This window comes from Montipora foliosa, chromosome 2 (genome assembly GCF_036669935.1).
Source record: "Montipora foliosa isolate CH-2021 chromosome 2, ASM3666993v2, whole genome shotgun sequence".
NCBI lineage: Eukaryota > Metazoa > Cnidaria > Anthozoa > Scleractinia > Acroporidae > Montipora > Montipora foliosa.
The window spans coordinates 19132537-19148450 of record NC_090870.1 but is presented as its reverse complement, the minus strand read 5'-3'; the positions used below and the strand labels follow the sequence as shown (position 1 = coordinate 19148450).

At 40.8% G+C, this 15914-nt stretch overlaps 1 protein-coding gene across 1 annotated transcript in view; it reads right to left on the bottom strand.

Annotated features, from left to right (window-relative positions):
* Positions 1-273: 273 nt before the first annotated feature.
* LOC137992617 (uncharacterized) overlaps positions 274-15914 on the bottom strand; it is a 47908-nt gene continuing 32267 nt past the window's right edge. The window contains exons 23-28 of the mRNA XM_068838054.1: positions 14352-14441; positions 14149-14240; positions 11162-11213; positions 9842-10584; positions 9121-9223; positions 274-2207 (exon numbers count right to left, since the gene is read on the bottom strand). Of these exons, the coding sequence (XP_068694155.1) occupies positions 2055-2207; positions 9121-9223; positions 9842-10584; positions 11162-11213; positions 14149-14240; positions 14352-14441 (1233 nt within the window). The 3' untranslated portion in view covers positions 274-2054. The remainder of the gene's footprint in view (positions 2208-9120; positions 9224-9841; positions 10585-11161; positions 11214-14148; positions 14241-14351; positions 14442-15914) is intronic.

Below are 15914 nucleotides of genomic sequence, written 5' to 3'. Positions count from 1 at the left end.
CGCTTTGTGATTAAAGCCCACTGACCTTGACTTCCTTTGCCGTACAATCATAATGAAGACGGCAGTTCTAGCTACGGACGTTTTTTGTCAAACAGGGTGGTGTAAGTCTAAAGGAAAATCGGCCTTAATCACACGGCAGCCATGTTGAAAACTGTTGTTTTGGTTTATGAGGGTTTCGATGAACCCAATTGTTTCTACTTTTCCCTGGTCCACCCTTCAACTTCAAACAGTCAAACCAAGAAAAGACAAAAATCTACTATATTCTTATTCCTCCCTGCTCTTCCGTTTATTCCACTCAAGTAAAGTCAGTATTTTCACAGTGATGACGAGTTTAAAAGCAGTGCATACACTGAGGCACGTTAGCGTCCTTGAGCGTAACTAACTGTATAATTCTCAGACTGATCTTCTCTTTGTATCGCCTTTACTTGGTTACTTCATTATTCCCTAAAAAGCTATTAATTATATCGCTTTGAATTTCAACATTTTATGGTGTCAAGTTCACACGATCTCGACTAATTCCATCCTGTTTCAGGCTCTCAGATCGTGTCGAAGCGGAAAGAAAAATACTTGCCATGTGTTTTTTTGCAAGCACCAACGTTTCGTTCGTCTCCACCATCCGGGAGACTGGAACAGGCTAAAAGTACCCAACTGAAAAATTTAATTTCTGACGGTTGAATGATTGAATGAATAGGCATTTTCGAAATATCAAATATTCAGCTTGATAGTGAGGCAGTGAGGACAAAAACTATAACAACACGTTGGAATGAATGTCAAAAATATTTACATATTATCCACTTTCCTTAGCCTTTGTCCTCCAAACCTCTCTTTCAAGCTGAATTTTAATATATCGAAAAAGGCCTATTCTCGGTTTTCACATGACGTCACGACCGCCATGTTGGTGCCCCGACCAAATCCTACGGGAATTTAACTCTATTATTTCGCCCGAATGCGAAGAAATCCAGAATAGCAAATGCGAGGCTTTGGCATCCGGAATGCAGAGCGTGGAATCTCCGGAATTCACGACTCGGGATCCGAAACTCATGGGCTGGCAACCGCCTGGATTCCTTTACATAGGCCGATTTCTTTTTAGGTTGGTCAGCTTTTTTTAACCCTTTCACTCCTATGATCTAAAAGTTTATTCTCCTAACTGCTACCATAGATTTCTTTGTTGGCTAGTCGTGAGAATTTAGTGTCACATCAACATATAATTGCCATGTGCTGAAAATCTTCATTTTCAAAACTTGTCTACCAGACAGTGTATTGAAACTATGAGGTGAATTTGCGTACTGGTCATTGGTGGGACGCAAAGGGTTTTAATGACCTACCAGTTTAAATTGTGGATGCAGTTTAGTTTCCCTTTCCTCGGGATCTTGTGCTGCTGTATTAGATGAGGAAAACGTTTCCACATACTTTCTGGCCACACCTAGAGGGTGGTTTTTTAGTGGTTTTTCGTATCTGGCGAAGCACGTCTTCCCATAAGATTATAAACTTTCACATGTTGTTTCTACTGTCCTAGGCTGTACTCAGGATTTGTTTGCATTAAATGATAGGCTGACGCATACTCAATAAACTTTCACATTGGAACTCGGGCTAGTATAGCCAGAATGGGAAATTCGCATTAACTGTTGACAATATCAAAGAACTTAATTTAGGATAGACTTTCTGGCATGTAAAGGGGGGTGAAACAATTACGAAAACAAAATTATTTTTCAAGAAAAGGGGGTAAAATCGTGCATGAGTGAGCAAGCCGAACTTGCGCCTGAGATGTATACATAAAAATGGAATGAAAAACCACTTGCAAAGGTTTATTTTGGAGAAAAATCTCTAAAATAAAGATGCTAAAACTCATTAGAAATTTCACGTTCCGCCCCCCCGCATAAATAATAATTGCGGTCAAATGGTCCTCCCCATACTGTATGACAGCACTTTTGCGGATTAAAACGAGAAAAACCGAAAAAGAAGCAAGTAATAGTCATCCATATTACTTTGTTATTCTTCTTTTTCAACTTTCCTTTCTTTCACCGCGGAGACCGTTACAAGAGACGCCAGCTTTGTCACGAAATCTGTTCTCCCTCTGATTCGCCAACAGTTTCGCTTCCATCTTCATCCTCTTCGTCGCTACACGAATCCTCGTTTGATATATCCTTCCTTCTTTCTCCGCCACTTGTTTTAAAAAGATTTAACAGATCCATAAAACGTTTTTTGACCTGGAAAAAAGAAACAAAAATCAAAGCGACAATGGAATGACAACGTTCAGCCTGAGATACACCAAAATTTTAAGTACATACTCGGCCTGGGCTGAGAATGTGTTAAGAACGTCTTTATTTACTCATTTGTTTTTTCGTTTGGTTTTGTTTTTGGGAGTAGTATAAATAATGGGGGTATCAGCGGCCATCCCGGAGGGTCGTCCCCCGGGCAACCCGCGCGCAACCCACGGGAATGGTGGGTGACTTGTTGCAAAACTTTGCCCCAGGGCCCGGGAGATTTGAGTTTCCTGGCAAACCTCCCCGAGGACCTACCCACGGGATTTGCAAAATGATCTAGCGCCATGATGGTAACCGCTAATACCTCGCAACATCAAGAAAGGCGCCTCGTTTCGTTCGCTTCGATGCTGATGTCTTCTCTCGAAGGTGAGTTCATTTATTATCATTTGCAAGTATATGAAGCCATCCCTGTCAGGGAAATGCTTGAGAGAAAGTAAAATGTATCTCAAAACCATGATGGAACCTTTTTTTAAGTTGTGCTTCTAAAAGTGTTATGAAACTGGGCAGTAAGTGACAGTGTATCATGCGATTGCTAGGTTCAAACTTCAAACACACAGCAATGCCCTAGGGGTGGGGACATTTGCCAAAATATTTAAGCTCTACCCCAGGGCTTTACAAGCAATTGTCAGTTTAGAGCTGTTTTGACAAATGCTCCGGGATCGTCGGGGGTCGACCCCTAGGGATGGCTGCTAATACCCGTATATAGGTAAAAAGAAATGTAAGACGACTCACTGACGAGTCTAACAAGACAATTAACGGAAGTACTTAAGCCCGTTATACACAAGCAGAAATGTTTTATCAGATATTTAACAACATTAAACAATGGTTCGAGACTGGTAGAATCTTTTCGCAACCTCCACTTATTTCATTCAAACGCGACAAAAACGTAGGCAACTTTTTAGTTAGAAGCGCGCTCAAAACTAACGAGCAACCCGGCACTTTCAAATGCGCGCGCTCACGATGCAAAATTTGTCTTTTCATTGTTAACACTAGCAAGATATCGGGACCTAAGCGATCTGTTAAGATCACCGATCGTTTCACATGTACCTCCGCAAATGTCATTTATTGCATAACCTGTACGTTATGCAATAAATTATACATTGGTGAGACAGGTAGACGACTAGGTGACCGATTCCGCGAACACCTTCGCGATGTTGAGAAGAATGACAAGGATGCATCGAAGCCAGTCGCTCGCCATTTTAATCTGCCTAACCACTCCAAAAAACACATGGCTATCTGCGGCCTTTCCCTACATCTAGGTACGACGGAAAGCCGCAAGAATCTGGAACAAAAATTCATCTTTCAAATCGGCACCCTTAATCCTTACGGTATTAACGAACGCTTTTCATTTAACTAATATATTCCTATTTTTCACGTTGCCATGTTACCACCAATAGCGTAGCTCCTACTCTAATATAAAAACTACACGTAACCCATAATCCCTCGATTCCCTCTGACGAAGGGCTAACGCTCGAAACGTCAGCCTTTAGAATCTCTGTACGGTGGCCAATTTACATTATCAACTCCGTTGATAAAACCAAATTTTTGTACAGTTTGAGGAATGTTACGCGAGACGACGGCTGTCGTGAAGACAGTGATGTGAAAAAAATGTGATGTCTTCATATTACGCTACATGTAATTAGGTGGGTAAATGAAAGCAAAAAAATGCAAGGAAAGGATGGGCAACAACAAACAGCATTTATTTTCAATTTCAATACGCGTTTATTTGATGCGCTATCAATTGAAAGCAACTTACATAATCATGGAATATGATAGTAAAACAGGAACATCAACATTAATTAGAAGGCAACATTTCGTCGTCACCTTTTTTACCCACGTTGGTTGTTTCCACGGTACCTTGAAATACCATAAATTTGGAACAAACCTAGGTTATTGTATTCGGATCGCTGTTTGGCCAAAATCCGAGGAGGCAACCTAGAAGCCCCCGCGTAAAAAAGGGAAATTATGTAAATTGCTCAACCGAGCGCGCAAGGTGGTATCGGTATTGCTTAACAGGGCGCGCAAGGTGGTATCGGTATTGGTCACCGAGTTCGCGAGGTGTTCTGGGTAACTTGAGTCACGAGGCAGAAAGTCACAAGGAGCATCGATAGTCTATCGAAGGTTTCAGCATAGTGATTACAGTATGTGATAGAAAATCATATTGTCTGCATCAGAAATCGTCGATTTTTCAGGCACAAATCATAAACAGGGGCGACGATTTGTCAGACACAAATGAAATCAGACTGAAAAGGGGCGACAGACTCAACCACAAACTGCCAGACGCAAAATCGGAAAGCAAAAGCATAGTCTCAGTATCAACATTTTCAAACAATCTTCGATCATTTTTACGACAGTTATTCCACAGATAATAATAATAATTAGCGATCAGAATATAATAAGCGAGTTTTGTTCCTATTTTATGGTATTTCAAGGTACCGTGGAAAGAACCACATGGATGAAAAAGATGACGACGAAGGATGACTACGAAATGTTGCCTTCTAGTCACTGAATGTTCTTGTTTTACTATAATATTTTTAAGGCATTTTCCAAAATTATATAAATAGGCCATTTCCGAGTTCATATCTGCCTCCTCTTCAAAGCGAGTCTAAATGCGAAGTTTTTGTGATGGTAATTAGTTCTACTTTACATATGAATGACAACTAATTTGCATAAGATCGTGACTCAAGTTACCCACAACACCTCGCGAACTCGGTGAGCAATACCGATACCATCTTGCGCGTCCGGTTAAGCAAATCGAGATTGCTCCCCCATCATTTACATATTTTCCCTACCAATTTACATATTTTCTCTTTTTACGTAGACTGTTCGCAGTCCAATCCAGTCCAGGAACTTTTTTAAGCTTCCAGTCCAGGAACTTAAAAAATTTGCTTCTCCGAATGGTTTATTTCGGGCAAAATACACAAAATTGTCATCTAATTATTTAAGTTCGCCGACGAAGGTGTTTCACTACCCATATGATGGCAACCCCAGTGTGTTCCCGCTTGAGGATATCGACCATGCGGCATGTGATGTCCGCCATCTTGGATCATGTTTCACTGACCAAGTTGTAGCCGAAGCTATCGAGGGAAGTTTGGAAAATCAACTCTAAACTATTACAGCAATAGTGATGCCAGTTTTCATCTCAATTATTTCAAGGTCTGTGGTGATGTACATCCCGACCCTGGACCCACGACTGCTAATAAAAATCCAAAGCAAAATATGGATTCGACTAAATCGAGGAAAGCAACTGTATGAAAGTGTCCTTGTGCCCTCTGTTTAAAACCAGTTCGTGCCAATCAGAAGGGTATCCTTTGTGATATTTGTAATAGATGGCATCAATATGGCAGTGGTAATCTTGTTAAATTATTTAAAAACAAAGGAATGCTTAATAATTGTGAAGCTAAAGGACTAGGATGTGTTTTGACTCTGCCACGTTTGAGGCCACGTTTGAGGCCATTCGAAACACTCACGCGGCATGTCTTTAAGTAGAACATAAGAAGGGATCAAAGAAACTACTTGAAATGATAAAAAAGCATCCGTAAAACTTAGGGCCGCACGTCCAGAGCTTAAATTTTGGGCGCAAGCTTATCACTAGCTAGAGCTACAGACTATGACAATTTTAATTGGACCAGGAGAGCTTTATTCGAGGGGCTTACGTGTAAAGTTATACAGGTACAAGCTTAAAAATCCTGTATCTACATTTTACGCGAATGCGACGTTGTCTCGTTCTGAATAGAAAACAACGTAAAATGATCACTTATAACACATGCAGTCAATGCGAACCGAATAAATTCTTGACTCCATTCCGAATGTCTTTCATTCTCCACAGATAAAGAGCCGGATTAAGAGTGGAAGATGAAAAATAAATGGACAAGGAAACAACATACGCCAGTCCACAGGAGTGAAAGGAGATCGTACGATTAAGAACCAGGGCAATCGTAATGATAACTGGCCAAAAAGTGATAGAAAACAAAGCAAGAATATATAAGATCGACCTCAAAGATCTCTTAAACTTCTCCACGTTTATTGCTGGTTGTCCCAAATTTTGCGAAGATTGATTTGCTTGAATTTGTCGCTGGTGTTGCCGAATTATTTGAGACAATTTAACGTAAGCAAAGAGAGTGATAAAATAGCAGAGTAGCATAAACACTGTAATGATGTAAGCTACCGCAGTTCTCGCGGTTATAAACAGGGTAAGAAATGAACCTGGGATGATAACAAACACCGTGATTATAACCCAACGGCGGTGCGACGTCAACAAGGACCGTCTCATCATATGCAGCCAGCGTTCAATGGACAAAAGTGTTATTGCAAGTAAGCTGAAGGCTCCGAAGAAAATACCGACAGCGAATCCAATGCAGAGCAGTCTTCGACGAAGTGGCTCATTCTGGACAAAAGGAGGTAAACCTACTAACGGTTGGACAATAAGTCCAGTACACAAATCACTGAACGCCAACCCACTAAGTACAACGTGAAAAGTGGTCCTCTGAAACGTCCTTTTCCACATCGCTGCTAAAATCAGTGCGTTTCCCACCACTGTTAAGGGGGACAAAACAACGATGAAGATGTGGGTAGCCAAATAAAGGGAAAGCCAAGTGGTGTTCAGCACCTCGATGGCAGCTTTAGAGCAAGTGTCACCGATCTCCACAGAGGAGCAAGATACACTGTCAAACATGACGAGGTCTCATTTAGTTCATCACTTCTGCGTTCAGTATAAATAGACCCTTCACCGAAGGCAAGAATACTTCTAGCTCTCTTGTCGAGGAAAGCAAAGAATGAAAGGAGGCCACGCTTTTACAGTGAACCAAAATTACAATGATCCTCGGCGGCTTTGAGAGTTGTTTGTGTCAGTCGACCAAATAACTCTCAAACAGCATACTCATTCGCAGGGAAATGACTTCAGCACTTAGCTTAGATTGCATTTGTCGTTTTCTTTAGAAATGCAGTACATTTAATTTTCATCGTAACACCTGCAACTCAGTTTTAATTAGATTTTCTTTCAATTATTTGCGATTACTGCTGATGATAATAGGTTTTAGTACACTTTTGAATATATTTGTCAGAGTGCTTTCTTATGGAAATACGACCAAAAAAACACATTTTATTGCGAGTCAGCAGAAGAGCACCAACTAGAAGTTTATTATTTATATATTTATAGAAACAGATATCGAATGCATTCAGCACCAATAAATACAAAATCATAATTAAACCTTGATGTTATTTGCAAAAGAAAATTGAAACCAAAATCCTCTTATTTACTTTCATTGCTTTTCAATTTACCATGTTCTCTCACTCTTCAATAGTACTAAATTATCCCTTAAAATGATAACACAAATGGTGTTTTCAATTCAAGCCTTTTAATGATGAATTTTATCTGTTTCTTTACGAGATTCTCTAAAAGATTCTCAAGTTCAAACAATGCAATACCGGCTTTGGTCAGAGAGCACACAACGCGTAAACATGAAAACTCATGGAAAGGCATGGCCTTGCACAGGGGCGAAAAACAAGGAATGTATTGGGCAAATGGTTTCACAGGAATGGAGTTTGTTTGAGTGTTAAGAGATGGTTTTTTTCCCATAATTAATCAGATTCATAAAGAAATTTCAAGAGAAGAGTAGAGTAGAGTAGAGCGAACCCTGCGGGGTTTTCAGGTCTAATTTACAATATATAAATAAAACTTCATAAAAACGGTAATTCCATATACAATAAATAATCTAACTAACATATGCATTAACACAAAAATTTCCTCGGATCTTTCTTAAGACTGCGAAGACAGCTTCTATCAGTGATAGCGCGCGGCAGGGTTCCAAAAGCTGATAGCGCAAATACTGACAAAACTGTGCACTGTCCAGAGGGCGACCTATAAGCTGGGCTATAAAGCTATTCTTAATTCTGGTCTTGTGATCATAACACACGACCGTGTTACAAAGCGATCGCTAACATATAACTAGGGGTTAATCCCTTAAACTTAAACGCAAGATATATTAGCCATCAAAAACTCATAAATACTTGGATGGAAAGGTACTAATGATCCCATTCATTCTTTGTAAAATTTCAAATTTTCAAAGCATGATTGCTCAGATATTATATGGAATATCGCGTTCAAATTTTCAGAGAAAGCTCACTGTGCAATGCATTTTCAATATCCAGTGCTTTTTTTCTTTCCTGGCTGATTAGAAAACGGTAGTCTTATGCTAATGGCGGTAAAAAGTGTAAACAAAGATCCTCCTATTCTGATTTTAAACCAAAAATAATAATAATAATAATAATGAAAATGAAAATGAAAACAATGATAGGCTGTTCTCTGGCTTTCTAGTGAAAAGAAACCAGCCGCGGTGATGGACTCGTTCAATCCTTCACTTCATAACTCAACCTTCAATTAAACTGCTTATAAGGCGAATTCCAGAAGATTTCAAGCCTTGAAAGTTTCTTGCGTTCTTTTCGCTTTGATGGCATTTTCACGGCATCGCGCGGTCACGGGTTCAAACCCCGTTGAAGTCCTGAAATTTTCAGGCTTCTCTACGCAATTTTCAAAATTGAGTTCATAATTGCGAGTATCATAGCTTCACTTGATAGTTCTTTTAGTATGCACTAAAACAGAGTGATAATGTAGCACGAAAACATGATTTTCCGCGCCAGTTGTTCCGCGCGAAATCTCGCGCACGTTACTCGGAGGTGAATAGCAAGGGATATCCGGAGTTTGAGTAGCCAGTCAGGGCGCGCTTTTCAACGCTATCCACTGTTTTAGTACAAACTAACTTCAAATATCACCCTGCACAAATGAAGGTCTTAAAATTTAAACCGCCCTTACGGCAAATAGAATATCTAAGGGGATCAACAACTACAGCAATCTTACCTCGTCCGCTGTTTTATTTTTCAGGCTGTTTGCTATGTGCTGGAATGTTTCTGGTTTGGCGCCCATCTTTTGACATGCTTCTAAAATAGCTCGGTCGTCTTCTCTACATTACAATAAAGACACAAAACAACATTAAGGGATTTGATGATACTCTGTAGAGGTTTAATGCTGGCAAAAACACAGATTGCAAACGTGCATGCAATTTTCTTTCAAGAGGGGGACACAAGCAATGGAAAAATCCAACAGGATTGAGATCTACTCAAATTTATTAAAGGGAACTTAAATTCTTTTGGCAAAGTGAGCAATGAACTTGCAACTTTTGAGACCACTGATGCGGAAAACAAAATGAAAGGAAAAGCTGGGAGCTTTAAGAACATCAAGCCCAGGCAGAAATATTTAGACCCTTTTAAATATAACAGCAAAATCCTGAGCTCCAGCAAAATCTCACAAACAAGCCTACGAAGATATTGAGCATGCTCCCAGACAAGTTTGTGAGGCAGGATGTCAACAAGGAATTTCACCGCGTCAAATTTCCACACATCTTACCAAACTATTACAATTACAATATTTCCATTAATTTGTCGGGTTATGAAGCCGACCCGAGATCCCCCTCTTTTATGAAACACTGATTGAGTGTATTGTATTACAGTCTCTGCCTCATGCAAGGCAACAACTGAAAAGTGGGATACGTTCCAAAAAAAAAAAAAAAAGAGTGGATTACCTTGTCCACAACAGTACCACGTAACCGTCTTGGCTTCGCTGAAGGTTTTTGGCAGGCACGTGAGCCGTTGACAGTACGTTGGCATCACTATCACCTCCACTTGTATCTGGATCTATGACACGTGTGATGTCACCGTTCATGTCACATTCTACGTCATTGTCTCCCAAGTAATCAACACCGTCACCATCGGCATAATCATCATCATCATCCTCTTCGTCTTCATCGCAAGAGTTCCCATCATCCTCTTGTTCCTCACTGTCCGAATTCCTTGATTGGGGACCGTCATGGTCGCTTCCTAAAACGTTCAATGACGTCGCATGCGACTCCTTCCCGTGGTAAGTTTCATTATTAGCTTCTGATTGCAGTCCCGCTGCCGCTGATACAGAATTTTCAACTGTAGCAACATCTGTGCTCTGACCATCCACTCGACTTTCTGCTGCAGTGACTTGTGTGCTTACTTGGATTTCAGAGACTTCTCTCGAAGGTCTCCCCTCAACTTCTCCGTCATCGGTCCCTGATTTGGCTTCCTGTTTGCCGATGGCTTTACTTAGCGTTGTTTTCGTCGGTTTAGTTCTACCACTCAGAGGTTTGATAGTATTTGTTTGCTGTTTTGCTGTCTTGCCAGATGAGCACGGCCGTTTGCCCTTTTTAGTATTGCCCTTCTGCGAGTCTTTAGCTGGTCTACCTTTAATTTTCTTAGGTTCCACGAAGCAAGGAATGACTACCTCTTCAAAATCATCTACCTTTGAAAAAACATAGAAAAAGTCTTTAAGACAGCCAAAACAAAATTTAAAACAAGCCTGGCAAACACCTTGTGTCTTAAGTAGAGATCAAATAGAGGCAGTTGAGAGGGGAGGGGAGGGGAGGGGGCTTCCTTTGTTTTCACGATGTTCTCTCTAATTTCTTTTTAAACTGCAAGCCTTTAACCGGGCTTTACTTGTGAAATATGCGGGAATGAAATTAAACCTAGAAATGAGGTTAGATAACAGCCAAGAAAAACCTTCATTATGAAGGTTCGTCTGTCTGAAAAGAGAAATGATTCCGACACTCGAAGTTTTAATAACTATCACCTTGTATATTCGAAAAGAGCCATTTAAAGGTGATTGTAATTCGTACGAATGACTTGAATACCAGCCGTTAGTGTTTGCAGAAAGGGGAATCATTTTGTCAACTGCGACTGAGATTACCAAGCAGCAATCTGATATCTATAACTCGATAAACAGGAAATCAGTTCTCTTTTTTTTTTTTGTAAAAAGGAACTAGTCTCTCATAACGCTGATCATCCCATACCGTAAGGAACCCACATACTGCATATATTACCTCTGGTTCGCTACCACTTCCGAATTCAACTTCTTCAAAGTCGTCGTCAGAACTAGGACAGATGAGGAAACAAACTCTGTGTTACGCTCGATTACAAAACATGAAAAATAGAGTTGTGAGACTCCAGTCTAGTGAGCTAGGATTTAAACCAAAAAAACTTACAGTAGGTGAGTAGAAAGTGCTGCCTTTGCCCAGATAAGGAAAAACGCCGGCAGAGCTTCCTCGCACAATATGTATTTTCATGCTCTCAAACTCTGTAGTTATAAGACCCCCCTGACAAGAGCCAACAAAGCTATTCATACAGCGAACTCATACAGCGTGATGAAAATCAATTAGGAACAAATCCAGCCAATTGTCTGAGAGGGAATCCAGCACCAAAACTACTACGTAACATCGCAACCTCCACTGCTCGGAACCCGCAGGGGATCGCGGGTTCGAACTCCGGCCAGACCAACACCCAGAGAGAGAAAGTGCTGCCTTCCTTAGTAGCCTGCATCGCAGACATAATCTAACACCGGTTAGTAACGTCAGCGAAGCAGCGCCGAGACCCTTGTTCTGGACCCCCAACGGACTCAACGAACAAGCGGAAGAGCGTTTCAAATTTCTCTTTGACATGATTGGCTATTACCAGTCTTGTCGAACAATTGTTTTTGTTCACAGACCAATCATGGCACATACTCAAATCCTTGCACGCTGCTGGGGACCCAGAACAAGGATTTCGGCACTGGTTTGCAGACGGACCTAACCAAAGGTTTGGTTTCGTCTGTGACGCAGGCTACCTTCGGCAGGGTTCTCCAGCAAATTTATGGTAGAAGGAGATAAAATTCAAGTAGGCGGCGCCGTAGTTTTGATTGAAGGCACGGAGCGCCTTTTATGCGACATTACGGTGTGTCGGGTAGTTATGGGAGGGGGTCACCTTCCTCCCATTAGGGGGTCTGGGGGCCCTCCCCTGGGAAAAATTAAATTGGGGGGGGGGGAGGGAGGTCTGAAAAGTGCATTTAGTGCATTTTGAGCGAACAGGGAAAGCATTTTTCTTTACCCACATTATAGGCTCAGTGTTTTACGCTCATGACAGTGGTAAATTTTTTTCTGTTACCTCCGTGAGATAAAAAAAATTACATTAGAGATCTTTAGCAACGAATTTTTCGGGCAATACCGCGAACCGCGAACCTCGGGAAATCACGTGATCTTGTCATTGCCGTCACGTTTGCAGTCTAAGATCTGAGTTTCAACTTCAAGACACCGTTCTTGCGGTAAGTGATTTACGGCAGCGTTTTATAGACAGAGATCAATCAGACCTCCCGTTTGACCACATCAGTCATGTTGTTACATCTGTTTGCTAACTATTGGGAACAATTTTGAAGATCAAATGTAATTTTTGGGAGAATCTGAGCTGTTTGATTTGAGAGCAGTTGTAGCAAAGGAAAGATCTCATGGATATACCCACCACGAGTCCCCTAGGTTAAACTCTCATTTTACAGATTAAGTCTAAGTACACATTTCAGTGATAAGGTCTAAACTTTCGTTTATCTTATTGCTATACCAATATTTAAGTCTAGAAACTGATTTAGAATGATCATTTTTTTAGATTTATGGTTGGTGTGTATATCCATGTAGCAATGAAAAATCCAAGATGGCGGCGCCGATGTGCATAACAGGAACGGCTTGCCAAAGTTCAAATTCGAGCCAACCTCCAACGGCAAACATCGGTGCTAAAGGTCTCTATTGATACTACTAAAAACTGCAATTAAAGACAATGTCTTAAGCGTGAGCGAAGTCACGTCTTGGATGATTTCTACAGTTTTTACTTGTCTTTCACAATGACGTACTTCACAGATCTTTGAAGCGGTTGAACTACAGCTTGAAGAACTCACTGTGCACAGCCAGTTCTCAAATAGGATGTTTATTTTTTTCGTATTCCCACTCCCAGAAAAGAAATAAACTATGATCTTCTTTTTCTTGATATGTAAACATGCCACTTCAAAAACCGGCCGGAGGTTGTTGAAACGAATATCATGGCCGCAAAGATTTTAGTATGTTATGATAATGATTATTTTATTTTTTTTATCTTGTGGCTATCAACGATTTATTTTTATCGAACAAACGTGTTGAGAAACGAATACGACGGATTTATAATCCCACTTAAAAAAAAATGTATTCTCTGTGAGTAGGCGGCGCTTCCAAGACCACTAGACGGCGATTTTTTCCGGTCGACGGAGCTTACGGAGAACAATGCCTTCGTAGCAACATATGCAAATGATTTGACTTGCAAGTCTTCTCGGATAAGGACTATCAGCCGTACGTTCCGTCTCACAACCCTTGATGTTAATAACGTGGAATGTGATGATACCCCACACCATAGATGTCTAAGGTGAAGTATGGGAAACTAGGGTAAGCCACCGAGCTCCCTAGGAGTTCTAGTAGCTCTACAGGGACGGCATCCGACGTGCGTTGTTACGGAGGTCGTAGATTCGAATCCTGCCTACGACTCTGATATTTTAGCTGTCCATTCGCCCTTTGTCAAGCCACACACTGTTCGCGAAACCGAGTAGGGGATGGATTTCCCGGTGTTGTGGACTGGTCTGGTAATGAGCAAACTCAGGAACCCATGACCCGGTGCCTACAGCTCCCATACTGAGCCTATGTAACGGCATTTTTACAGACAGATCTATTTTTAAACTATCTTTTCCCGAAAAAACAAAGGCAGTTCCGGTTCGGTGACCCTATGACGTCAGCTTAGTTTCTTGTAATTGGTCATCGGGCTCCTGTGGGAGTCTCATTCGCGGGAAATTCAATCTAAAAATAAGTCGGTCTGTGAAAACGCCGTGAAACGAACACAGTAGAGTTGTAGGCTCCGGGTCATGGGTTCCTGGCAAACTGTAAATTTGAGATTTCCTCGGTTGTGAAACTCAAATAAATAAATATACATCAGCTTATCCAAAATCTAACTGTAATTAAAGAAAGAAATGACTAGACTGTGGCCATACCAAACAGTAGGCTTCAAATCGTCAAAGAACGAGTACAATTCATCAATCAGGTGAAGCTGTCCTTTCAACATCGGAACAATGGTCTGCCGTAACTAGTGACAAAATTATCAATCAAGTTAGACTTCTTTCACACGCTTAACCAGGTAGTGTAGCGTTTGTGCATGAGAGTGGCGGAAAAGAAAAAAAAGGGCGCCTTTGCATACCTCAAGAGGGTCTTTGACTGCTTTTTTATTCCAAGAGTTGAAGGCATTGATGATCTTTCTGAATTGGGATGGGCTCCGTTGAAAATGGACCTTTACATGAAAATGAACAAGATAGTCGTAATATATTAGGAACGCAACAGGCAGTGGTCGAAATTTCTCGATAGAAGTCCTTTGGAATGAAGCTCCATATGAAAATCAACATGATGTAGTACTAAGGTCGTGCACTTCTGAGAAGTTGGAACGAAAGAAAAGAACTTCAATTTTCCGTGCCACAACACGATTCTAACACGTTGAAACTAAGTAACTCCTGCGAAAAGTCATAACCAGTCTTTCCCGGAAACACCGGAAGCCCTCGCACAACATAAGTAGCCACGCTTTTTTAAAAGCATTTCTACTCGATTTGATGCCTGTCTCTTGTTCTTTGTAGAAGTCTACATTAGAGATTTGCAAAACAGAGTGCAGTGTATACGAAAATATTAAAGTGCTACTTATTCTTCTTTGGATTTCAAAACTATGTTAAATACACAATAAGTGACCCAAGTTTTAAGCCTTGATTTCAAAAAGACAACAATTTATTTTAACTGGAATTTTCTGATTTAATGGTCCGCCATTACTAACTTAATCTTAATCTTGAGAGAGCTCGATCGAGGAGAAATGACGTCAAAGGCTCAATAGTTTAAAGGTGTTGTTAAACTGTGCAATTTTTCGTGCAATTTGTCTCGCAACGCAAATGCAAGACATTTTGCACGAATCATTGCCCAATGCAAAATACCTTGCAGAGGCTAAAAACGTTGAAAGACCAGTTGCAGAAACCGTTGCACAGGGTAGAATTGAGTTCCACTTTCCGCAACGATTGCATTTTGAGCATTGCGCAGTGTAACATCTGTCTTCCAAGTTGTGTTGCAACGGTTTGCGGCACCTGCCAATGAAAATTTTCCTTTAACCTCATGCGATCACCGAAACGAGACAAGTTTGATGACTTGTTCCTCAGTGTAACACTCTTAAAACAACTTGTTTCGTAATGGGAGAACGTTTGTAGAAATGGCGTTGCGAGACAAGTTGTACGAAAAATAGGCCAGTTTCGTATTCTAACGGTTGGACTGGGTCTAGCATGAAATGGAGGCTAATGCGGGCAAATTAATTTGCATTTGAAAAGATTTGCCCGCATTAGCCTCCATTCCATGCTAGATCCATTCCAGCAGTGAGAATTCGAAAATGGTCTATTGCACAGTGTAAAAGCCCCTAACGAATGCAATGCGTGTGTTCGCACGTGTTTTGCGTGTGTAATAAGCTATGTTCACACGCTGAAATTTCAGACTAGTGAGTAAATGACGTCAATTTCCCTAGATCCAACCCCCTGAGGTCCAATCGGTCAGTTAGTTTCAACGTGCGTGAGTAATGGCGGACCGTGAAATCCTAAACTTACACTCAAAGTAAACAGCCTTTGGATAAAAAAGCAAAGCTCAAATTTTGCTAGTCAAGTGTTAAGCAATCACACTTTCAAAATCTGAAGGAAAAAAGGGAAATGATTTTCTGATCATAGTAGCACTTTAAACCCTAAGA